Source organism: Anas platyrhynchos, chromosome 1 (assembly GCF_047663525.1).
Source record: "Anas platyrhynchos isolate ZD024472 breed Pekin duck chromosome 1, IASCAAS_PekinDuck_T2T, whole genome shotgun sequence".
Lineage (NCBI taxonomy): Eukaryota > Metazoa > Chordata > Aves > Anseriformes > Anatidae > Anas > Anas platyrhynchos.
In genome coordinates, this window is record NC_092587.1 from 73,445,192 (window position 1) to 73,471,906 (window position 26,715).

At 38.5% G+C, this 26,715-nt stretch overlaps 1 protein-coding gene across 4 annotated transcripts in view; it reads right to left on the reverse strand.

The window, feature by feature from the left end:
• LOC101802708 (patatin-like phospholipase domain-containing protein 2) overlaps positions 1–26,715 on the reverse strand; it is a 45,687-nt gene that overhangs the window by 3,699 nt on the left and 15,273 nt on the right. Inside the window, exons 3-11 of one of the 4 annotated variants that reach the window (XM_027450081.3) lie at positions 20,831–20,910; positions 18,647–18,739; positions 10,756–10,988; positions 9,743–9,808; positions 6,933–7,142; positions 5,715–5,775; positions 3,226–3,441; positions 2,114–2,246; positions 1,135–1,251 (exon numbers count right to left, since the gene is read on the reverse strand). In XM_027450081.3, coding sequence (XP_027305882.1) covers positions 1,135–1,251; positions 2,114–2,246; positions 3,226–3,441; positions 5,715–5,775; positions 6,933–7,142; positions 9,743–9,808; positions 10,756–10,988; positions 18,647–18,737 — 1,127 coding nt within the window. In that variant the 5' untranslated portion in view covers positions 18,738–18,739; positions 20,831–20,910. The other 3 variants (XM_027450080.3, XM_038173361.2, XM_072041632.1) reach the window with 3 other exon arrangements.

Sequence of the window (26,715 nt, forward strand, 5' to 3'; positions counted from 1 at the left end):
TGCATAGGGAGATAGGGAGATAGTAAGATTTATTGCTTATTACTAACAAGCTAGAGAAGTGAGAAACTAAGGAAAGAAACCAAAAGCACCTTCCCCCCCCCATCCACCCTCTTCCACCTCCTTGGCGCCTGCAAGGCTGTTCCTCACTCCTCTCACTCTCCCAGCTACTGTCACACAGCGGTTTTTTTCCCCCTGTCTTAAATATGCTCTCACAGAGGCGCAAAACAACATTGCTTATTGGCTCAGCTCTGGTCAGCAGTGGGGCCTTTACCAAACATGGGGTAGCTTCTAGATCCTTCTCACAGAAACCACCCTTATGGCCCCCTGCTACCAAAACCTTGCCACGTAAACCCACTACACTGAGCACAACATTATATGGTACGGAATGTGCCTTTGGTCAGCCTGGGTCAGCTGTTCTGGCTGTGTCCCCTCCCAACCTCTGGTGCACCCCCAGCCTCATCACTGGCACGACAGTGAGAGAAACAGAAAAGCTCTTGGCTTACTGTAAGCACTGCTCTCCAACAACTGAAACACAGGTGTTATCAACAATATTCTCATCCTAAGTCCAAGACACAACACTGTACTAGATACTAGGAAGAAAATTAATTAACTCTATCCCAGCCAAAACCAGGACAATCAATCAGTCATCATTAAAATAACCATAAAAGCACAAAGGAAAAGCCATGTGACCACCATGCCCTGTTTTATGACCAAGAGCTTGCTCTTTCCCAACATTTTCCAGTTCCAAACTCCCACATCTGATTCAGAATTTCTTGAGCAATCTTATTCTCTTTTCTTACTGATTGTTCCAGCTGCTATGGAGCAGAGCAGAAACAAGGTCTTTTTCAGTCCAATGCCTGCTCTGTAACACCCCCAAAAGCATAAGCCTATCAACAGGCAACACCTCTGCATCTCAGGTATGTAGCAGTCATTGATCAGTTATAAACAACAAACTCCACCCAATGTTATTAAAAAACAAAGATGAGGGTTAGAAGCAGCGAGAACCATTTTGTGCTACCCTTGAGAAGATTATTAAATCCTGTTTAAAGGGGGAAACTTAGTAGTTCTTGAAGCTCTGATAAGAGAGAATTCCAAAAAAATACATCGTCCACATGCAGCAGCACACCAGTTTACCTGTATGTACAGAGAAGCCTCCTTTTGGCCTGGGAATAAACTGTACCAGCAATCTGACAAAACTGTTCTTGCATCCATCGAACATCAGCCGGCATGTCAGGAAACCAGTTCACTAACCTACAATCAAAATCAAAATACACAGGGTACTTTGAATGCAGTAAAACTGAAGTACATCATATTTCCACACACCGAGTCCCGCATCCAACAAAGTAACTCGGGGAGAATGAAAGCTGTGTTAACTCCCATACCAGTATCTCCAGGTCTTCTCAACCTCTCTAAATTTTCATTTATCTCACTCATCTCTTTTCTACAAGCTAAGAAAAAAAGTGCAACACACAACACTATGTCTCTGATCTATGCTTAGTGTCTGACTAGTGTGTATTCTATACAACGTTACCAACTTTTAGGAAAAATGAAGGAACCTCCCGGTCTCTGAGACCTTTCTGCATAGTAGGAACTTGGTGGTCAGTTTAATGTTACGTGGGAAAAGAAGAACAAGAGTAAGGCAGAAATAGAACAAAGTCACAAATACATTCTTTTTCCTTACAGTGCTCTTAACCTCAGTCAGTTACACTGGGGGAGGGGGGAACACCACGTAATTCTGTTGATTGCTTGTCATCTGTCAAATACAATGCAGAAGGGCCATGTTAAGTGGCAGAGAAAAAATATTTTACTGCATAATATAGCAGTAGTAGTAAAGAATCTGCTCCTGGCAAACACAATAAATTGCTCAAAAAAAGTCCCCTTAAAATACAGCTTTTAGTAGTTTGTTGTTTTTAGAAATCTTAATGCATGTATGTTTATCTATCCTTAGACTATGCAGGTTTTAAGAGGATGTATTATGTAGGTAGATATTATGGTCTTTAGACAGTTAACACTTGAATAATAGAGTACCAGAGTGCCTACAAAAAAAAAATGTATCGGCATTCATTTATACTCAAGTATAATAAATATAAAATTGTTCATGAAAAAGTTTTACCGTATAGCAGCAGAATAAGCAGACTCCACAGGCAGTGTATATGGTAGCATCAGATAGGATATCACTCGTATTGGGAAGAGTTTAGAGAACTGAGCATAGAATCCATTTGGTTCTTTACATGCTTCCTGCAGTGCTTAAGAATAATTGTTTTGAAAAAAAAAAAAGATTATTTGAAAACTGTTTAAATAATTTGCTCAAGGTTTGGTAATCTTCAGTCAATATTGTGAACTCTTACTGAACAATGCTCAGACAGAAACTAAAAAAGGTAATCTCAAGGCACTCTTATAACTCTTCTCTATGCTACTTCAAAATACGTGAGGCACTGACTAATTCCACAGGGACAAAAAGGCATTACCCTGAAATTTTAAGCAATAAATATAAGCATTAATTTATGATGAAAGGATATAAGGTTCCCCTCTCCAAAAAATATTTATGTATTTTATACAGCATCCTTGTCTTATCTGAGACTGTGTAACTTCAAGGAGTTTAAATTCTGGAGTTCCACACATTCCAGTTGTTATACATGTATATATAGTTTCAGAAGTTTCACACTTTGGATTTTGTTCTCCTAGGTCACTGGAACTAGAAATTTCAGATCTTGATAATACTGTTCAGCATCTACAACAAACCTTGGTAAAAATTATAGATTAAGAAATATTAGAAGTGTTCCTGGTCTATTAACATCTTATTAAAAAGTCAAGAGAAACAGACAATTAGAAATCTACTGAAGTATGGTTTAAAAATAAGATGGTGGTAACTGGTATTTGGATTTGAGGTTCAACTTTGTTGTGAAATATATACTTATAAAGATACTGTGGATGTGCAAAATATATCCAAATCCAAATAAGAATCCTGTTCCTGACTCCACAGTGTTAAAAGTAGCTCCTTCTAAGCTCAATCTTATTTTTGTAGCTAAATCAAAATGTACACATTCACATTTTGTGAGCATTTAAACAACATTTTTGGCTTGAGCTAGTCTCTAGTTTCATAGGGAATTATAAGATTAAATAAAAAACACCTAATGCAAATTATAAGATAACAGTAAGGCAGGGGGGCAAGTTGGAAAATCAAAGTTTGTCATTTAAAGTTACAGAACAGTCTGAAGAACATACCTTTACGAAGCCTAGGAGGTAGACTCTCAAATATGCTCTTCTCCAAAGGCCATGAATTTTGCTTTTTCTGGTTACTGAGTACTTCCAGTTTTGAAGTTTCCACCCTGTTGTTTTCAGAACTATTTTTTTTCTTCATATAGCCAACATGTTGCATAGCCTCATGAGGATTTCTTTTAGTGAAGGACAAGCTGACATAAATTGAGTCATTCAGAATACCTGAAAGAGTCAAGAACTTCCACTTAGGCTCACTCCACAGATTTTCAGAGTACCTATACTCTGTATCTTTACAGAAGTCCTTATCCTGAGGGAACATTATCTACCCAACGTCCAATACACTTGCTCTTATAAGTCTTCAAACATTTATTAATATTGATGAACACTCTTTTGCAGGTTTAGGTCTTACTTTAAAACAAGTTCTAAAGAAAATGATAAAGTGAGCAATTAACTGAAACTGCATTGGAAACACACAGTCATTTGCCAAAGTTGTTCTCCAGCAACAAAGGAAATAGCTAACAGGAGGAAAACGGATTTTGTTTTTCCTTGAAAGAAAACATCCTCAATACATGAGACCAATTTGAGAAATTTGACATGGCAGTTTTCACAAGAGTACTCTGAGCTACTGTCACAATAAGGCAAAAAAGGAAAGCAAGTAGGGTGCAATATTGTTTAAACATTTATTCAAAGTATAGATCTAAATCAATATCTGTTGCCTTGCAAAAGCAGTGGATTCCAATTAACAGATAGCACTTCTAATTGCCTTAGAATTGAGCATCAGAAAATAAGTAGAAAGTGAACTATAACAAAAAGAGTATTTACATTCAGTCTCCAGAAAAACAACATGAAGTTACTATACATGTATATAAAGACTACCAAGTTTAACTAGGACCCACACCTACATGCAATTGAATCTATATCCTACTTACAAGTACTCCTAAAAGATAAATGTCAGTCAAAAGAACATACAATGAATATAGCAGAAAGTTATCTAAATCAACATTTTTTTTTTGGGGGGGGGGGGGGCGGGAGGCGGGGGGGAGTGGAGGAAATCACAGATTTGAAGGGGCTGGAAGGGACCACGAAAGATCATCAGGTCCAACCCCCCTGCCAAAGCAGGGAATACCTCCTACGGCTGAAATAGCTCAACAAGAAAGGATGAATAATGAACGAGTTTGGAGAGGCTACAATTATCACTGATTCACACACCTGTGACAGAATAAGAACAAAGGTATCAGTAGTGCAAGAAGGAGGACAATAGTGCAATACAGAGAAGATGTGTGGGAAAGACAGCATGGAAGACCTGCAAGTAATCTCAGACAGTGTCAGATGGAAATGTGCACACAAGAAGCTTGTGAAACAGTACAGCAACACAGCCCATCTTAGCACGAGCAACTTCAAATGATAGGCTGGGTTCTTTTTGTAAAAGTTGTGCTTTTAATAATTTCATAAAGGATCTAAAGTGGGACTCTCTCAGTAAATATATAATAATATTACTAGAAATGAGACTCTTAATCTGAACAGTGTTGTTCTTTAACATTGATGAAATTGTTTCAAGGAAACTTGAATATTTAATACATAGTTTTAACAGAGAATGAGTAATGAGCACATTAAGCTATGACTACATTACAGCACTGCAGATAGTACTAGCTCTAACAGTACAAGTATCACAATTCAATTTACATTTCTCTAATCTGACCAAGTACTATCTCCAATTTGCTTCTGCTTCCAACAAATACAGGGAGTAGGCATACCTTACATATGGTTAATTTCATGCTAATATTAAGTTGTTGTTTTTAATATTATATGGTTAATTTCATGCTAATATTAAGTTGTTGTCTGTCCCCAAGTTGATCAAAGAATAGCATTTATCAATATAAACCATGTTACTGGAATTGAAGAGCAAGATAAAGCAGCTGTTAATTCTTATTCATAAACTTATCCAGATCCCAGTAAATGCTGCAGTACAATTCCTCTTCTTTTAAAGTCTTTCATAATACAAAGTATTGGTCCGTTACTGATTTTATATTGTTAGGCAGCTCTCAGTTCTGGACTAAAGAGTTCACCTACAAATTTATTTGGATGATACAGAAGAGGAAGCTATGAGAAGCAGGTTACACAGGAATGGGTAACAATAGACTATTCCTATCCTTTAAGGATAACACAGAAGAAACTAGTAATATATTTTTCCTGGAATTAGAATTTCTTCGTAATTTCACTCAACAATACCATAATATTCACTTCATACAAGTTTGACAAAACCCCTAAAGTGCAACTTTTACATGACAGCACAACTGCCTCAGATGACTAGTGACTACGATAATTTCTATCAACTGAAATTCAGAATGAAAATATAACTTACCATGATGCCTTCAAAAAGCCTCTATGACTTAGCCCCTCTTAGCTACTTACAACCGCTTCACCCATTTTTTTTTTTTATTTTTAAACCCAGGTTAAGACCATATCATCACTAACTGTCCACAAGTGTAACATACCATTCTCTTTCAAGAATTTAAAAGCATCTGAATATCCTTGCTCACAAATCTCTCCTAGTACCTGCAAACAGAGGGTAAATTAGTCAGCCAAATAAAAGGAGATTTAAGATCAACAGTTCACAGAATGGAAAGCCACCTACATCTACCTTTCGTCTTTATAATTGTAGAAGTTTCTTACAATCGCTCTAATTCAACATAGTCACATCAATAAACGTACTGTGTGACACACATGCAATCATGCATATGTAAGCTTATTCTTCAATTATCACAGATGTACTGAATTACTCAGCTAAAAGGACAAGATTCTAACTGTTCGCAAGAGTTTCTTCCTTTGGCTAGTCTATGTTAGAAGCAATGTAACAGGGTGGCTTAGTAGAATATGCCAATTCCCCTCTTCCCTTCCTGTGCTTCCCAATTCCCAAAACAGTGAGAAGCCAGCTATGCAATTCTCTTGTTCAAGTTCAAACTTAACCTTCCACATGAAAGCATCTTTCACCAGATGTAACACCAGCTCAGCTAATAACGTACACAGTCCTAGACAAAAGAAAAAAGTTAACACATACATAAGTTAAATTAATTTTTTTTCCAAGTTGTCAAAACCCTCCTAATTGAAAAAAAAATAATAAAAAAAAAAAATCTATAGTAGTCAAACATTTCTCCTCTGTAGTATATCCTAAACCAGTTGGCAAAGTCTGTTTTCTTTTTTTCAGCTTCAGCAACTGCAATTCAAGCTATTTCCCTCATCAGATCCGCAATTACAAGTGCTTAGTAGAATTTAAAGGCAAGCTGCCTGCATCAGGTATTAATAAGTTTACAAAGACCTGTTGCTTCAGAACTGCAAAGTTCTGAAGAAACTGATTAGCATGTAAACATGAAAGGACTCTAAACTGCCTGTTATTAATTTACCAGTGTAGATTTTATGATAGAATCCTGTGTTAATTCCTAAATAAACAGAGAAAGCCAATACCATTTTTAGGCAGAGAGACTAAAAATAAGGAGAATGAGGTCCCTTCCAACCCAAGCCATTCTATGATTCAAAGATCATCTAGTTCCAACTTCATTCTTCTAGAATAAAGACAGGCTACGAATAAAATAGAAACAAGAGAAGCGTCAACAGAAAACTTTATATGACTAGATGAAGTGCTAAGATTACCGTAGCTTTCTGCAAAAACAAAGCCTATATATTGGAAAAATGTTTTAGTAACTACATTAAGTTACCTTGGGTTCTGGTGGAAAGAGTGCTTGTGTTAAACGATAAAGGTTCCCCAAACTGAGCTGAATGCTGGTGTTGGTCAAGTTCATTTCATGAAAATTGGCTGAGTTCCCCTTTGGGCAGATATCACACTCCCCAGCAAAAGGTGAAACTGTGATTGTATTCTTAGATTCATACTGAGGCAAGTTGTCACTGATTCCTCCATCCACATAGCGCTACAAAGATTAAAAGAAGTAAAAAGAACATTGAAATTTTCCAACTAGCAGATTTCCCATTAAAGAACTAAATATCACTTAAAAATAATAGTACAGTCTCTGTTTACGTTCCCAGACTAAACATTTTGAGTAGTATGTTTTGTCCTCTTACGTCACTTAAACATTTGTACCTATAGCTCCATAGATAGTCTAAGAGCATTCTATTTGTGACTTTTCTGGACACTTAAGAAAGAAAAAGTCCTTCTTTCCAGTAGGATGAATTTTAGCCAGTTTGTTCTGACAACGTCAAAAGCCCATTCCTCATTACCAACTTTGCTGTTCTACTGGCTCCATTTTCCTCCCTCCTAACTAGGCATCAGAGAGAACTGAAGGTCCTTCATAAAATGTAAAGGTTAGGTAATGTTTTGAGCAGGAGAAACCTGGATTATCAATTTAACCTGTCTTGACACTCACTCCCTGAGTATTCTGAGAAACACATTAGGAATGAGGAAGAGGACAGCTCCAGAGCAATTTATCCAACATACTGTTTTAGAGCAGCTTGTTCCTACCTACCAGCTTTCTCAAACACTTTTTAGACTCAGCAACATGCAGCTGCTGACAAACTTCCTCCAGGTGTATAATGCAATCACCAAGGTACTCAGGCAATCACCATGTCCTTTGTGGAATTATTAAGCGAGCTGTTTGGTCAAGAAGCAAGGGTGAAACCATAGCATGCAGTCTTCTCATTAAATTATTCAAGGATGGAAGCAGACATCTGATTTACTGTTCTACATAAATACTTGTTGGTTGTGGTTTTGTTATTTTTTGCCTTTTTTTCCTTCTTCAGTTTCTGTCCATTTATTCCCCCACAAAATGTTTAATCCCAAACACTGTGTTTGAAAAGTGTAAAACAAACACATCACCCAAACACTTCACAAAAAAGGAAAAAAAGTTCATCTTGGAGAAGCACCTCAAATCCAACAGAAACTAGCCTTTGGTATTTCTACTGCTTACAGAATAGCTAGCCCAGATCTGAAGTTGTGTTATATAATAAACTTCATCAAACCTGTTTCTTTTGCTGACCGTTACCATGCTATTGAATGCAATGTGGTCTGCAAAGTAATATTCTATAAACACTCTGAGCTTCAGTTGTTGCAGTAGATGCACTTGCATATGCTGTTGCATATTACTAGTACTGTACATCTAATGGAAGTTATCCTCAAGTCTTTGGAAGACAGGGTATAAAGACACAAAGCATCAAGCCAATAAACAGCAAGATGCTACAAAGTTTAAATACTAGACATTCCACTGTGTTTATACCCTACAGGTCTCACACCAAGCATAGGGAAGTGTAGTACTATTACCATGTTACAACATAACTTCTATGCATTAAAATCATATCAAAATAATCACAAAGAACAAAAAGATACGATTCCTTCTTTCCCCTTGCCTCAAAACAGAACCAAACCAAACGTCTCTTCTATGTTTTTGTACTCTGGACTAAGCCTTTTAAAATAACATTGTTGTCTGGTGACAAGGACTGAATAGCCAGATTATCCTGGATCCACCTAAACCTTGGCTTCAGTCCAACGTCCTGTTTTCATAACACCTTTAATCTGGAGGATTTTAAGAAGACATACAAGGTTTAGAAATACAGATAAAGATAAATCCCTATACAGGTCTAATCACTTTTGCTTTAATTTCAGCAGCAGCAGAAGATGCATTTAATGGCTATCCTTGACCTTTTAGCACTTCCAGATAGCCTTCAGAACAGTCTGTAATCAAACACTGTTAAGGAAGTTTTGAGTTTTCTTTCAACATACTTGCCCTCTCCTTATGTAAGGAACATCAAATTTGGAAGGAAAGAAATTGCAAGTTAGTGCAACACCATAAAAAAAAATATGATGAAGTGCATGCCCACTTTCAGACTTGTTAATCAAAACATCTGCAAACTATACTGTTTTTTTTTTTTTTTGCAGTTGTTGCCCCTTTAACGTGGGATTTTAGAAAACCCAGTATAGCCATGAAATATTAAGAGGTTTTGTAACCAAGAGTTCCTGTGAAGTAATGGGAACAGACTGATGATCAATCTCTTTCATATTTAACACCAATGACAAGACATTAAAAAGTCTTTGGTTATATCTAATTGAATTGAACTTCAATTCAGTTTTAAGGCAGATTTATCTATACAAAGAACATGCAGATAAACAATATAACCTCTCAGATTTTTTTTCCCCAAAATAAACAAGTGACCCTTCCTATCAATTTATGCAGGTTAGTGATCATCACTGTCTTCATTAAATATTCATCCTAAAATGTTCACTTTTGCTAGCTTAGAATACTCTATTTTAATTACTACATCAGCAAATGAGACATTTCAGGGGGGGATTTTTTTTTTCCAGGATGGAGAAGACATACATCTTCCACTTCCAACACATCTACTGTTCCCTTGCTCTTTTCACAAGCGTATACATATATACATCTACAGTACTAAAAGCTCTGATGAGAGCTTATTTATTTTATTGTAGGGTAACAACAACAACCAAAAAAGTATATACATTATCTTTTATTATTTTCTGAATAGCTACAAGTGTTTTTAAAAATCAAAAACTAGGACTTACCACACCTCTAAACGATGGTGGAATTAGGCCACAATAAATGGGAACAAATGAACTACAGATCAAAGCCTGTGGAAAAATGAGATTACATAAATTAAATGGTAATTTTTATATTATTATATTTATCATTTATCTTTATCTCTTTAGCTGTTGGCAAGAACAACTGAACCAAAAAAAAAACAAACAACAGCAAGTATTCTTCAATAAAAAGAAAAAAAATATTATTAACAAGCATTATTTTACATAGACAATTGAGGGTGTTCAAACTTCTTTCTGGCATGCAACCCCAATCCATTAAAAAAAGATAAGACTCACTAAAAGACCATTTGTAGAAATGCTAATTAGCAAGAAAAAGTTTATGATCATTCCCTCAAGCTACACATTTTCACAGAACCACAGAATCATTTAGGTTGGAAGAGACCTCCAAGATCACCTAGTCCAACCTATGACCTAGCACTAACAAGTCCTCCACTAAACCGTATGTATCACTAAGCTCTATATCTAAACTTCTTTTAAATACCTCCAGGGATAGTGACTCAGCTGCTTCCCTGGGCAAGGAAGTAGAAGTACTTTTCTGAGCAACCAAAATAACTAATGGGGGACACTAGTATTATCCCAGAGTAATAATATAGAACTAGGTTATTCATGGATATTAAGAAATAAAAAAAAAAAAAAAGTATTTTTGACTGTTTCCTGATGACTGCTTTTATAAGAATAACCTTAAAAAAATTTCTTCATGAAAGACATTGTCATTAGATACATAGCATTTCATCCTTTTGTCCAGTCTTAAAATGGCCTTTGTCCATTTTAAGATTGATCTCACATACCTACTCCCTCAGTTCACAGATACATTAACTGGGAAAACAGAATAAATTTGGCATAATGAAGGTTGAATTATTTTTTAAAATACTTTCAAAGTAACAATATCTTTAAATTTTTAAAAGGAAACCCAATGGAAGATATGAAATGGACTTGAGATTACAAAAATGTCAAAAAGTTGCCAAAAATAAACATACCTGGACAACTTCTTCTTTAGAGTTAAAATTAGATATCAGTGTATTTTTACCATCTGATACTCTGGTTAGTGAAATACACAGTCTGCCTGAAGACAACTGGTGAGTGTTTTCTGGAAGATTTCTCATCAGTCCATCTCGTATTATCTTTATCACATTGAAGGAAGGATGAAGAGGTCCAAGATTTCGCTTTCTAGCTTCTTTTGCTAATGCCAGAACATCTGCACAAGCTTCAGCTGCAAACAAAATGCATTTCATTTAAGAATAGAAAATATGCCAACAAAAATAAAAAAAAAATAAAGAAAAAGATACCCCTCCAAACCAAACTTTTATATAACTAAACTTTTTATATAACTAAATCATCTCTAGAGCTCCAACTTTTCTTTCTGATTGCCAATACGAAAATTCAAGAGCTTTTTAATACATGAAATAACTGTCCACTAGCATTTAATTGCAAGTTGAGAAGTATTCTGAGAAGGAAAAAAGTAGTCACCTAAGACTTTCAAATAGTTAGAACTTGTTCTCATGAAGACTCTGCCACTAAGTTATTTATATCTGTTATTTCTGAGTATAGGTATAGAATAGCCATGTAATATGCTTCTGTTTGTAATTATTAATTCTAGAAACACATTCTTTAAGAAGGAAGGAAGCAAGCAAGCAAGAAAGCAAGATGAGTAACCTTCCATAAGCATGTATGCATAGAAGTATTCCACATGCAACATCCATAAAAGAAATCCATAAAAACTATACAACGCACAGATCTTAGTTCCGCAGTATCTCTGCTGAAGAAGTTCATCACAGCCTGGGTTCACCACCACTAGTAATACCTGCTGGACTTTAACCCAACTTAAAATTTCAGGGCATCATTTATCTTCTTTTATACATAAAAGCAATAAAGGAGACATTACATGGGAACTTCCAGTAGGGAACTTCAAGAGGGAAATTTTTAAAGCAGTGGATAAGGAACGTGGGGGAGATCTGCAACACCTCTCACACAGGTCTCCATTTCAATAGGTGTTTTTACCAATATGTAACAGACATATAATCGAATTTTCTTCAGTTAAATCAGCATTTAGGAACTAGATCAAACCACTACAGAGGACATGATTGTTCCTGAAGAACAGCTAAACCATTCTATCAGCCAGAAACCTAGTCATGCTTAATGAGAATAACAGCTCATCCTCCCGTCAAGGTTTTGTTTAAATACTTAGTATCATGCTTCTCCAGGGCATACTTTGTGGGTATTGCCTGATAAGCAAGTCAGCTTGGGAGAAGAGGAGGAGGAAGGTCAAAGTAACAGGTTTAACCTGAGTGATACACTACAAGGTCATTCAAAAAACTGTTCAGAACTTGCATATTTTAACTCACATAGCTTCTTTCTGGAATAGATAGGATTCAACTTATCAAGCTAACCACAAACACTTCACTGAAAAGAACTTCACTTTTGAGTTCAGATTTATTTTTGAAAATACTATCTTTCTACAAAGCTTTTTTTTTTTCCTCTCAAGTAGGAACACCTCAGCCTTTCTTAGCATACTAAAACAAAAACCTATGCTTAAACGAGTACACCCAAAAAAACCTGAGCCAATAGATTTATAACTGATTACCACCTCACCACAAAAATACTGCATGTCCAAAGACATCTATGGAGAAGATCTAAGATGAATACACCTCAACAGTTCCAATTTGGATCAACCCAAAATGTGTATCATCCTCAAAAGAACAGCCGCCTCTGAGCTTCTACCTTCATCTTCCTCCAAATGCAATGAAGGAAACTTTTCCCTCAGTCTAGAGCAGTACAATTCTGTTTTCTCTATTTAATGTCTGTTCACAGTAAGTCAAGCTTGAAAACCTACAGACTCTAAGTTTGTCTTTCCAACAGGTAACAAAAAGAAATCCCTTTAGTCAAAACATCTGGCTACAAACCTCGAAGAGGTAAAATATGTGAACCAGGTTTAGTCAAAAACCCTGTTCAGAGCTACACATCCACACTTGTGGTTTTATGTGTGAGGACAAGCATAGTAATTCAAGCCTGGGTCCAGTCAAGTCTTGAACACCTCCAAGGATAGAGATACCACAATTTCTCTGTGCATCTACTGCAGTATTTTGTCACTGCTGTGGCATTTTCCTTTTCCTCTGATCTAATCAGAATTTCCCATTTTCCCCACTGTGGCTGCTGCCTCCCATTTCAGATGGAAACCAGGCATCTCCAAGAAGAGCCTGGGGTTCTGTCTTCCCACTGGGAAATGCAACTGTGAAAATAGGTGGGCCTTGGAACAATAAGTGCAGAAATTAATACTGCGTGTTATATCAGTTAACGCAAAATTAACAACTAAAAAGATGCAGAGTTAACATCTGAATTCCTGCTAATAACTTAAAGATTTTAGAATATGGCTGTTTTTGAATTGTCTTGTAACATTCCTAAGTGACTTAAAAAAATGTTTCCAGAAGAAATACACTTGTACATAAAATATAATACCTTGGGCAGTGGTGACAAATGTACTAGTTAATCTAGTGTTTATAGAAAAGCAAAAATTCCACTTGGCATATAAGAAAGATGTTGGAATAATTTTAAGTTTACAACTCTTAATTATTAAAATACTAAAAATGTTTAAAGCTGTTAATATCACATATTGTCAGGTAAACAATATTTTTTGTGTGCTTCAGAACACTTCTTATATTTATAGCAGCTTTCAAGTCTTCTTGAATCACTTACAATATCTAAAAACCTAGCACTGGATACATACTAAAAACAAATAGCTACTGTGGATAAACATGGCTTGTTTTAAAAGCTGGTACGAGGCTCATAACAATTTATGCATGCTGTGCTAGTACCTTCAAGTAAATTTAAAATAAAGTGTTTAAGTAATTCAAGTTTATTGCTAAAGCTTTGAAGACGTTACGCGTGACAGATAAGTGGCCAAGCTGCAGGGACAAGCATTTCATAGCACAAGCCCTTCACAGTTACAGAGAACTTTTTTACATTTTAGTGATGAGCTCAGAAGTTTAAAAACACCACCAAACCCTCTCCAAATTCAACATAAGTGGTTTTCCTCCTCTATCTCTGAGCAAGATGAAACGTGAACTTAAGAAATCTCCTAGTTCTAAACCTCTTATGGCTCCTGTGAACAAAAACTATCAGTTTTGCATCCCAAGCCTTTATTCCGTGGATCTCTGGTTTAAAAGGAAAATAATTTTCAGATGTTTCATACACATTTAAAAATGCACTTCAGTCACTACCCAACAACCCGGATATTTTTCACGCATCAGGCTGCTTTAACTTCTAATTTTTTTATTATTAGCACATCTAATTTATTAGATAAACATTTATTTGGGTTATAGTCAGTCCCAAATAAGTCGAAGTAAAGTACACGGTTTTGCTTCCCGCCAGGTAATGAGCGCTTATTTCCCGAGAGAGACTACAGCTGCAAACTGGCATTTGTTACCACGGAATATCTGCTATCACACACCACCAACAACTCAGCCACTTCAGTCACAATTAAAATCAGTTAAAATCAGCCGGTCCGTCTCCTCCTCCCCGCACTACACGGTTCGCACAGACCGCAGGAAGGGGAACCCCTCCCCCCCCATAGCCCCATAGCCCTGCCGCCCCGCACCCAGCGAACCGCCTCCGACCAGCACGGCGCCGGCCAGTGCTCCGGCCGAGGCGCCGTAGATGTGCCGTGCGTCGCGAATGATATGCGGGGCATGCTCCTGCAGGCAGGTGGCCGCGCCGATGTGGTAGACGCCCAGGAAGCCGCAGCCGGCGAACGACACGCTCCAGCCGCGCTCGCGGTCCAGCATGGCCACCAGCAGCTGGCCGTTACAGCCGCTCGCGGTGCTGCTGCTCCAACTACCGCGGCGGCCGTTGCCCGGCGCGATACCCGAGTGCGGGGCTATCCTGCGGCTTTCCGCCGCTGCCCCGCCCAACCCCGCTGGACAGCCAATGGCGAACTGCCGCCCGCCACCTCGCCATGGCCCAGCGGCGGCCCAGCCAACCCCGAGGCGGATGCAAATAAAGCCCCGCCCCCTCCAGGTGTCCCCGTCCCCCCTCCGGCTGTGAGGCGGGGCCTGGCTGAGGGGATGACGGGCTAAATAATAAAAGCGAGGATGGACCTACAGCTTGCTTTCGGCACCGAGTGCGTTAGGTGGCACGCCCCAACGGCGTTTTAGGGACAGAAGCACGGGCAGAGGAGGTAAATATCACTCCCAGCCCAAACAACCAGCGTCGTCTGATGGAGCTTGTGAGGTCCCTGGCAGACTGAGCGACCGACCGCAGGAGCCAGGCACAGAGGGGCCTCCGGAGGTTTCACATCGGCATCTTGAGGTGGCTGAGTTCTGCCAGAAAGCCTGGAACGTCCTGACAGCTTGACGGGCCATCAGTGATTAACAGAGAACCATAGCAGCATCTAGGCTGGATACATCCAACTATCCACACATCCAACCACATCCCATCACCAGCCCACCTCCCTCCCCGTAGGGTCATCTGCAACTGCCTGAACAGAATTGCTTAATGCCCCACCACGTCACCACATCTAGCCCAGCAGCAAACAGGCCTGTTCACCAACACATGCTACGGAAGAGCTGTCTCATAGCCACATAACACCCCTATGAAGAGGTGTCGGCCAGCCCTGACTCTGGTCTACACCAGTGTAGTAATGCCACTGTGTCAGCTCTGTAGACCACCTTCCCTGCTAGCCCAGACACTTCTGTGGAGTAGGCCATTGCAGGCCAGAGAGGTGCACAGAAACATTTAGAAAACAAATACTCTGGAAGTCTCAAATGCACCTGACTGCTTCCAGGCATGATTTATCTCCCTGGAGAAAGGTGCTGGTATCCTCTCATAGTTTAAGAGGAACTGGTAGTTTTATGTGACAACCCTCCACAAATCCCAGAGTTCTCCAGGGCTGGACTATGAGAAAAACAGAACAACATATGTGAAATCTTTCAGGATTTAATTGCTTTGGTCAGGGCTAATGAAACCCTCTTTAGCTATCTGCATGCATCACCCTATCCTAACAACAGAATTCAAAAACATCTTGAAAGAGACACAAAGGAGCTCACACCTCCAAAATACACCTAGGAGAGAGGTTGTGTTGTGCAATTTTTTATTTGCAGGGCACGCTGCCAGAAAGAGAGAGAACAGAGAATCAAGCTCTTTTTCAGTCTGGGTGGGCCTGAAGCCAATTCTGAAAAATTACTAGGTAGTTCTACCAGCAAGATCTTGAATAATCCTTGGACAAAACACGCACTATCAGGAGAAACTCTGGATTTTGTCTGAATGAACACCACAAGCACTGGGTCACACCTTCAGTTTTCCTGTCTCTACCTCAGCTCTCCAGCCACCTACATCTATTTGCGGCATGTATCTTCATCCATTCGTCATCTCACCATTTCAACAGGCAGAGCAGAGTGTCTTAAACCCAAACATGTCCGTCACTGAGGCATTTCTCTTCATTTAGGGAAGAAGGCGTAAGACTGAACCTATTTCAGCTCAGAGGGAAGGAGAGAGCTGTAAATAATGAGGGAGCCACATCCCACAGTTCCTGAGTCCTATTTCAATTAAAATACAGTGACCACTTTTTTCTTCTTCTTCTTCTTCCATTTTCTTCTAAAAGGCCAGCTCTCCTGTATTTTGTATTCTATCCATGTGTGTGTATTTATTCAGAACTTATGTACAAGAGAGTACCATTTCTTAATCCATACTTTTTGAAACGAGGCACAGATGCTCAGAGAGGAACACTTCTGTCTGACTGCAGAAATGCATAGAATCACAGAATGGCTCAGGTTGGAAGTGACCTTAAATATCATCTAGTTCCAAACCCCCTGCCATTAGTTGACGTACCACCCACTAGACCAGGCTGCCCAGGGCCTCATTCAACCTGGTCTTGAACACTTCCAGGAATGGGACATCCACAACCTCTCTGGGCAACCTGTTTCATTAATTAGATATGGAGAACCAGTGAAACGGTAGAGGATTTTCAAAGGATTATCACATCATTATTTTTTTTGTGACTAATCTGTTTTGCAGGCTGAGATCAACTCCATTTAAAAAGTAATTTTAGTCCTAACCTGTCACTAGAAAGCTGTTCCTGAACCTCATTTCTTTAATAGGTGGGAGGAGTCTTTGCATTTTTACCATAAAATGATACACAGCCAGTTCATAACTATCTACTTTTTCACTGTCTTTTGACTTTAGTAACTCCTTTCTTTCACTGGCAATGCTTGGAGCAATGAACCTTATTCTCAGCCAGTCCTCACGTGTAACACTTGGGTAGCTGGGCTCCTCCGTCCCTTTGTCACCAGAAAGGCACTACAAATGTGCCATGACCAGTCCAGTAACCAGTCCTTCAGATGAGGTATCACTAGAGCCTTACAGCCTTTGCTAAGGAAACTGAATCACTAGCTCTGATTAGTTATAGTCATATTGTGATCAGCTGATAAATTCAGGTCCTTCCTCATCTCTGCTTATTTTTTTTAAATTCAATTCTCCTGTACACAACACCAAGATTTCTCTCTACATGGTACACCCCTTCCTGCATGTGCTTATTCTTTTTCAGTACCAGTTTTTATCTCCTCTGGTTGTTCCATAACAGATCTTACAATTTCTCCACTACATCATCTCCTGCTTAGTGCATAGTTTTTCATGCAAAATATCACCAGAAGTACACAGACAAGATGGCTGCTAGCTCCCTTGCCTGGAAAATGAGCTGTTTCATCAAAAGCATAGATTAGTATGACACACTGAACCTTTGTCTAATCACTTGGCTATCTCACCTCCCTTTTATCTCCAGGCCTATAAAGATAATTGTTCTTCCTCTCAAAACCTATTCTAATTCTTTTTTGTTGTTGTTGTTTTTCACATTTTTAGTTTACTCATTTAATTCCAAGTACAAATTTATCCGTCCTGCACCACTAAGATGTTTAGGATAAAAATCCTCAAGCTAGCTCTAAAAACTCGGCCATCTGAGAAAGATGATGCAACCCATCACAAGCACTACCAACTAACCCTACTGTGGTTGTACAATACGTGGTTTCAAAATTGTCTCATTTATCTCACATATCACTACATACACTGTGCTGCAATCAGTGTTGCAGACATCCTAAATCCTTTACTGAATCTACTCCGTAATAATTTCCCAGTAAATACAGGGAAATGAAGTAAAGCCTCAAGCAAGTTAACAGAAATTTAGTGAATTACAATCTACCAGGAAACTTGCATGCAGCTTAAACATCTGTAACAGATGTCAACCCAGCCCAGTCAAGGGGCTGGGCATATAAATTCAACAGGTGTGCCATCTGTCCATAATTTAGCTGCTGAAAGCTTCTCCCTTAATCCTTTCCATGTAGCTACAATACTTATTATGATTTAGGTGTGTCATTTTCCTAAGGTACTGATTAAATATATTGGAAAAGAAGAGAGAAAAGCAATAGTGCATTTGTAAAGTGCTTTTAAACTCCTTAGAAGAAAGATACCATTTAAATATTAAGTTTAATGAAGGCATATAATTTATAGGTAAAGGAACCACAAAGGACTGAGCACAAATAGGAGGCAACAAAGAAGCATTACTGGACAGATGACAAGTGATCAGGTCTGAGACCTTGGGGGAGAAAGAGTATGAGCCCTGGTGTCTTTGTTATTCAGGTGACTCCTTTTTATGCATCCTGAATATACTAATTTACCAGAGGAATAATTTAAATATTTTACAGATTAATTTTAATTCTTTCTTATAGTCATCCTGTGTTATTTGGGCACACCCTAAGGGAATACCACCATTGGTGGCCAGAGGACTGAAACCTTGACTGTTAAAAATGCATGAGAAACCACAGGGTAAGGACAGGAGAGTGTTGAATTACAGAGGGAGGTGCACTGAGGACAAATACTAATCATCACCTGGACCAGGAATCCCTTTACGTTCCTTGTGCCAAGGCTCCACATGCACACTGTGCTGCTCTCTTCCCTGACTTCTGCCACAGGGCTGCATTTCTGGGGAGCAAGGACAGAGAACATTATTTAAACTTTCCTGAATATAGCTTTTTACAGTTTATCATCAGTTTGCAGCATCACCTGAAATATCCTCTACTCTATATTAGCCTTTGCAGAGAATTTGCTCTTGGCAAAAATATCATTCTTGGTCCATAACTGGCTTCCAGTTCTTTCTAAAACAGTGGTATCAATGAGCAAAGACATGAGTAGTTCGTGTGGTTATTTTTTTCTGTTCACATGTCATAGCATGGCTCATTAAGCTTGCAGACATCTCAGGTTAACTACTCTCAGGTTTCATTGGCAAGCAATGGAAAGTAGGTCATTTTTAGTGAAAGATACTGACCTGCTTTTCCCTTGGGCCTGATCCTGCTACCCTTTGGGAAAGACTTTGGGACTGAGTTAATGTTTTGGTAATTATGTTCCTAAGTTATTATGGCAGGGAGAAATAAAACTATACAAATTATGGAGTATGTTCTCAAAAACTGTGCTGTACACAACTAACACAGATGCTGGTAGTTTAAGCAATTTCAGTGCAGCTTCTAAACTTCACAGGATAATCCTTATGCATGCTTTGAACTAAAGCTAAGAGGCCTGTTCTGATTTTCAGTTGATGGTGGACTGAACTTCAAAACAGACAGGAGATTCTTAGATCTGGGTGCATCCCATGGTTTAAAAATGCTACCTGTTCAAATGCTGAATTCTACTGCCAACCTTCACTTAAAGCAATGGGGGATGGGGAAATGTAGCAAACCAAATTCTGAAAAGATAATATACAGTATATTCTAAGTAACAAAACATTCAGCACGTTTGGCTTTGACCATCTTGTTAACAGGTCTCTGTGAAGAACAGAACAGGTTTTAAGTGGGGTGCAAGGGACATGCACTCCATCACACACACTGCATCACTGTGCTGCTAGCAGGAGTCTAGTTAATCCACAGCACATGCAGCCCACTCACTGATAGTCACGAGGTGGCTATAATCAAAGGTAGAACTGTACACCGCATGCTAAAGAAAACAGTGACTGAACTGTGTTACTATCGAGTCTTGCTTTGTCAATTTATTTCTAAAAGTCAATAGAAATTCTGCACATAGCATATTTTCATATTTAGAGGCTGTCTGGAAACCAGTGTAACTGGTTCTGGTAGAAGAAAATGACATTTCCTATTTTGAATTCCTTGGTGCAACATGTGGTTTTCATTCTCAAAGTTAAATCTTGAGGGTAACAATTTGCTTCTCAGGTCTGATACCACAGCTGTTGCCTTTAGTCTTCAATACTATTGCACAGAACAAATAGCTTAAACTATTTCACATTAACAAGGTCAAATTTTAAGTCAGCTATATTTTCACAGCATTTTTGTTTCACAACTTTGTGGCCTGATTTGTATGTGGCAATAGTTTATTGCCAAAGACCCCTTGGTGCTTTATATATCCTACAAATGAGATACAGCAATGACCATGCCCATTGCTAATTTGCAACCTTAGCTCTTCTGATTAGTTATTTTTAAAGTACTTGGAATTGTTTAAAGACAGGATGCTAGGAAAAAAAAAAAAAAGAAAAAAAAAAAAAGAGAATGGCTAACAAACTCTGAAAAAAATTCAGACAGCCACCAGAGTTAGATTTTTCAAATCTTGTCTTGTAGAGAAAAAGTTCCTTTTCCTGTTTGTGGTGGGGCTATTAGAATGTATTGTTTCCTCTTCAGCTGTTTCTACATTAACTATATTTATTATTTAATGGCAATTCTGGATATAACTATATATGGTAACTGCTTTGTGGCAAATAATGTGCTTTAAAGACCTAACATCTTAATAATCAGCACCTTACAACAACTGAGAGATAATCAAAGCCTCCCTCTGTGGTCTTGACCTAAGAGAAGACTTTAAACTTGCTATTGCTCTGAAGACTAGATATTTGTCTTCCCAACACCGAGACCAGTAACACTCGGAGAATTGTTCTAAAGATAGATACATAGATAATGAACTGTTTCTCTAGCAGAAAACTTCCCCAGAGTTATGATACATTTTGAATATTTACTGGCTGGTTTGTTGTGCTGCAAGACAAGATTGAAGATTATTTTATATTCACCTACTTACCAGGTTTCCATTCTATATAAAATAGGTCACAGAAACAGTTGGTCCTTCATTCAGCACCACTGAGAGGTGGAAAGAGAAAACTGTGGAATTAAAATTTGTAATAAAAGGAAATTATTGCTTGTGTAAATTGTAACTAGTAAGCTGCTTAGCATGCATTAGCCCTATTCTTTACATTTGAAGATACGGTAAGAAATTACGGTGAAAGGATTAAGGAGATGAACACAGGTAAAGATGCTGTCAGCAGAGTATGTCAGCAGGATTCAAACATATACAAGGTGCATGAACATAGGTCTCTGTTATAGTAGTAGTTGTGGCTCCCTTGATTCTTTAAATACCAGAGATTTGAAAAGTTCTGTATTTCTTGCAGTTAGAGAAAGGACGAAGCTGATACCAAATAGTTGTACCTTGCAGATGGCTAAACCAAACCACAGCCTGGTTAAGAGCTATGTAATGCCAGCACAGCAGGAGCAGGGACTTCAGGTGCCACAAAGGAGTTCAGATGGTCTTAGTCTGTCAAAGCAAAGACTCCTAGTGAGCTCTTGGGTAGTAATACCAACATGATCAGTCACTGCCTTTTCCTGTGCTCATACGAGCATCTATGCACAGTGGAGTGACTGGAAGAATTAATCTTCCAAGAAAAAACTCTTTCCTATGGGGTGTTTCTCAACCTAAACAATTCTGCTTCTCAACTGCTAAACCCATGGCCTCACTGTGGACAAGCTTCCTTGCTGTTTTTGTAAAATGGGTTACCTGGAGAAAAGGGGCCATGCCAAGAACCCCAAAAGGAAGGAGCATTCACCACACAACGGGGGAAGCAAGTTGAGGCTGGGGGTAGCCTAGGTGGATGTGATGTATGCTATGCTGCACAGTGTTTAGGGACCCTTCTGTTCAAAACAACAACATTGTAGGCTCAGGGTCTTAACTTATCTTTGTGTTATGGAGAAGTTGGACAACTACTCTGTGTGCATCATGACCACTCACGCTAATTTAATACTGCAGCTTGGAGGCTTCTAGTTCTCCTAAAAACGAGAATGAAAAAGCAAAGACAACTCAGTGGGTCTGCCTTTTCCCAAAAGGTCTCAGAGGACTCTGTTACTGACATAAGCTGCAGAGCTAGAAGTTTGGACCAAATAGTGGAGAATACTGCTAGAGGAAAGTGGCTGAAACCATCACAGTTGGCTACAGCTTCATCTGTGTGTCAACAAGCTGTTACAGGAGTAATCTTCAGTGACCTTCCTCTGCCTGCACCTCTGTTTTAATCTCTGAATTAGTGTGAGGAGGATGATGGGGAAGGCTCACCTCCCTGCAGCTATGCTTTAACAGGAACAGAGACCTTTTTGTTTACAGAGGAAAGATGTTGTGTAAGTTCATCAAGGAAGGCATCTAAGCTATGCATGTCTCATTGGCTTAAAGTAAACATCCGCCCTCATCATTCTCCTGTCAGATATTTCAGGCAGTTAACTGTGCAGGGGTCTGGCTATTATAAATCGCATTTTGAAGAATTCGCAATTCCTCAAAATTCTTGCTGCATAGGAAATTTAGGCTTAGCTTTAACTCGGTGCTGTAAATTTTAGCCCCACGCATCAAGCATTTCAAGTTAGATGTTGAAACAGCAAATAGAACACCCATCTCTCTATGCAGGTCTAATTGTTTCATTTTCATCTAGCTGTCACTAGATAACAGCTAATTGTTTAGTTGTTCAACAGGCAAGTGATATGCACAGCAGAAAGTGGGAACCTATTCTGCTCCCAGCTTCCCAGGAATCCTATGGAAGTTCACTACCAGCAAAAATTTTACTCTAGATTTCCAATGTCACTGGTTATTTGAGTGCCATTCTAAATCAACAACTCCTTATCTGTTTGTATTGCCAGGTCCAGATCTTCCATTGCTGCAAATCAACACACTCACACTTCAGATCTACTGGTAAATTTGCATTTAGTTTTAGAAATTGGCCAACTACTCTGCTAGAGCACCTTTACTTTCCGTAAGTTTTCAGTTTCTTCAGTAAACTTAAGTAAAGGTAAAAACAAAAAAAAAGTTAAAAAAAAAAAAAAAAGTAAACTTCAGTAAAGGTCACTAAAGGTCACCCAAAGTAACCTTTACTTTTCAGTAACTTTTTATACCTTTACTTTCAGTGCTTCCCCCTCACTTCAGTGATGCTTTTTGCTGAGAAAAAATAGTATAAAATTTGTGCCAGAAAGACAAAATGTACCATACCCATAAAATAGAATGGCAGAGATGAACTGAAAAGAGACTTATCACCTACATGGTATGTCTGCTACAACTTCAGCTGAGGATCAGGGGTAACTAGAAAAAAAAAAAAAAAGGCTGCATGTAGTTCTGCTATAGTTTGAGGTGAGGAGGGAGCTGTGATGCTGAGCAAACATGCTGTCCTGGGTGGTGAATGACAGCATGGGGACTACTGCCATTGAAATATGTCCAGTGAAAGGGACCCTAGGTCCACTTTCCCTCAAAGAAAACAGCAAAAAGGAACAAAGGAGAGAGAGAAAAAACATACGTAGTCACATCAGTTCTCTCCTACATGTACAAGGCTGAAGAGCTGCCCAATGTCCCTAGTCCATGATAAGTGTGCTTGACCAATGTAACACTTTACAATTTTGAAACAATTTTGAAGGAATTTCTAATGGTACTCAAGCTCATAATAAATCAAGTCAGTGAAAGTCTTTCCTTTTACTAGAGACCCTGGAACACATCCATAAAGTAGAGGCATAGGGCTTTGGAGGATTAAAGCCTGGCTTTCACATGACAAAAATGTAGGATGTGATGGTAAAGAAGCAGTTAAACAACTAATCTCTAGACAAAGCGAGCATTTGTCAGGATTTGCCACTTCTCCCACTGTTGTGCAACAGTCTTGTAAGTAACACAGCTGAACAAATTAATGAAGGATTTCAGAACATGTATGATGTCAACTGAAAAATGGACTTTTTCTAGCTTTTTAGTGTTTATAATCAAAATGTAAGTAGGGTTACATTTTTGGCTAAAGACAATTTGCATAAGCAATGGTAAGGGCCTGTATCATTAAGGAAACTTCTATCCGTCTCCACAGGAACAGACTGAAGGCCTCATTTAACACACCAGGGAGGCCAAAACTATCTAGATTAGAGCCCATCTCAAGATACTTCAGCTAAAATACAAACATCTGATTTAACTGCTAACTGAATAATTTTGAAAATAATTCCTGTAACTGATCCAGGAGCTTGACTTTGTATATTCAGAGAGTTCAGTTTAGAGATTTTTTTTTTAAATGGTAAGTAAAATTAAATGGTAACATCTGTCTGCTACAGATGTTATTGTTGCTGTTGCTCAAGAAAAAATTGCATACACATTCCCATTGTACATTTGCTATTTTTGTATTTCTAATACAGTTATTTCAGTCCTAAATTCATACTGCACAGTTCATTGACTAGTGTTAAGTGAATCTCCCATAGTAATACACCTTTTATAGTATGGATTTTCAGGTTTTACTTTGGTAAGCATATATGTTCAGAATTTGTCACCAGAGAAATAGATTCACACATCAAAGTTTTGGCTAAATTCTTGAAAACTAATACAGAAGATTTTCCAAGCAAGCAGTGTCAATTCATACACTGATGCTCTGTTTTTTTTTTTTTTGTTTTTTTTTTATAGCTGATGTTCTAAATTTATTTAAATGAAGATCAGATGCTACACTGAAGTATTTGCTGCAGTTCAATATAAAACTTTCCCTACCATGTTTTTCCTCTTGACTTGATACTCATATCTGATAAAACCTATTTTTGTATCACCAAAAGAAAAGCTGAAGAATAACAACAGAATGAATGCATACCCTCATGGTTGTTTAACACTCCCTTTTTAATGATTTTACAGCTTCCTTTTTCTGAGAAAGTCTAGTATTGTTACCTGTGTTTGCATTCTGATTCAGAATATAAACCCAGATTATTTTTTTCTTAACAATGCAGAAAAAATGGCTATTTGGAAATACTTCAGTGTGAAAATGCAAGTGTTTCCTTTGAATAAGCAGTTTTGGTAATGTTAAACTGTATGAAGTGTAATATACAACTAAAACCAAATGAGTTTAAATGAAATATTTTACCCTACTGGAAATGAATTGGTTGTTAAAGTTAAATGTAAGTGTAGAAACAATTATTTTGTTCTTTTTCCATTGAATATTGCTGAATTTGTCACATTCCTGTGATTTACTATTATTTCTATGAAGTTGGGTTTCTGAAAGATACTATGTTGTGTGTTATTTAGTTGAAACTGATATAAATTGATAATGTTTAACTACTTGTACTTTTGCTTTTGATCTTCACTTGTGCTGGTAGACAAGAACAGTGGCAATTAGCTCAGAGCCACATTCAGCAAGTCATGGCCTTTATTCAACTTCATCTGTTCTTTCCTCACTAGAACAGGCCATTGGCATCTTTGGACAACAATAGTTTTTGTAATAGAAATATGTGAATGTATTGCAGAAATTACAGGTGGTTATCACTACTTCACTGACAATTTTATTGTTCATTTTATTGTTCATTGTCCATTTTCTCAGATTTGCACAAGCTCCTCACGTAGAAGGACACCCCATGCTCATGGACTTCCCTCACCTTTTCATCCTTGTAAGATTTCTTATTCTGAAACAAGTTATTATGTAGCTTATGGCAGCTTTTCCTTTGGACCAGGAGTACTGACATCTTTCCCAGCTCTGCTCTACTGCAAGACCAAGGACTCTCAGATTCCTGGTGCGTCCATATTTTGTCCCTTTGCCCCTCATCCTTCCAGTTTGTGTTCCTTCCTCTTCTGCTTCCATGTTTACATGCTCCCCAGTCTCCTTTCCTCCTCCTGTCACTGCTCTGCCACTTCTCTGATCTTATGCTTACCCAGCTCAGCCATGTAAGCTCAGAACAACAGGAGTGAATAGCTTGCTGGTTTAAAAAGATGAATTGGCTTAGCAAGAACCAGACAAACAGCGACAGTCTTTTCCCCTTCTTGTCAGGAGCCAACTGGTTGATTGGCTTGGTCTAACACAACTTCAGCTTAAGACTGGGGCCAGTGCAGTGAGGCTAGGGATGCTGATGCACTTACAGTGATCTCATCTTGTGAACTTTGAACAGCCCCTCCTTCCCTCCATCGGCTGTGAGGGGCAAAAGGCACAGCACAGTGCCAGCCAAAGCTGGTCAGTGGGCGAGTCAGCTGCGTCTGGTATGAGAAGTGACTGACATTTACCTCCGCTGCCCTCTTTAACTCCCAAAAAACATGCCATTGAAAACAGACTGCTGTTGTATCTGACTTCAATTCTTTCAGAAGCCTTTTGTTGTTGTTGTTTGCTTCTATTTCTGCCATGACAAAAGAGTTGTGAAAAAAATTAAAAAATCCATAAATCTTATTTGTTTGTTTTGGTCTATCCCTCCCTTGCACCTCCAAATCCGTTGTTTAACCCAGGCACATGCAGGTGCAGCCCTATGCACTTCTGATGGCTGTAATACTGCAGTGGACCACCCCCTGTAAAATGTAAGACTTAAGTTATATATAACACAGTAATTTTCATTGTCTTCTCAGTATGTGGAAAAGAATCTAAGGCATGAGAATGCACAGTATTTCTTCCCTCCCATAATCCATTCGTGTTTACTAATCTAGGTCACTGTTTCTCCCCCACCCCTCCCCAGCTTCCCATCTGCCAAATGTTGATTTACTAAAGGGAATTTGACTGTGGAGTGATAGATGTGTCAGTTAGGTTGTGAAATAGCCAGAATTTATCTCAGTTCTTAGCTGGTAGATTCAGAGAAACTCCTATTTTAAACTTTACTCCATTAAAAGGACTGGTCCTGACTTGTCACATGGAATGGATTATATTACTCCAGAAACAGAAGTAAAGACAACAACCTCTCTCT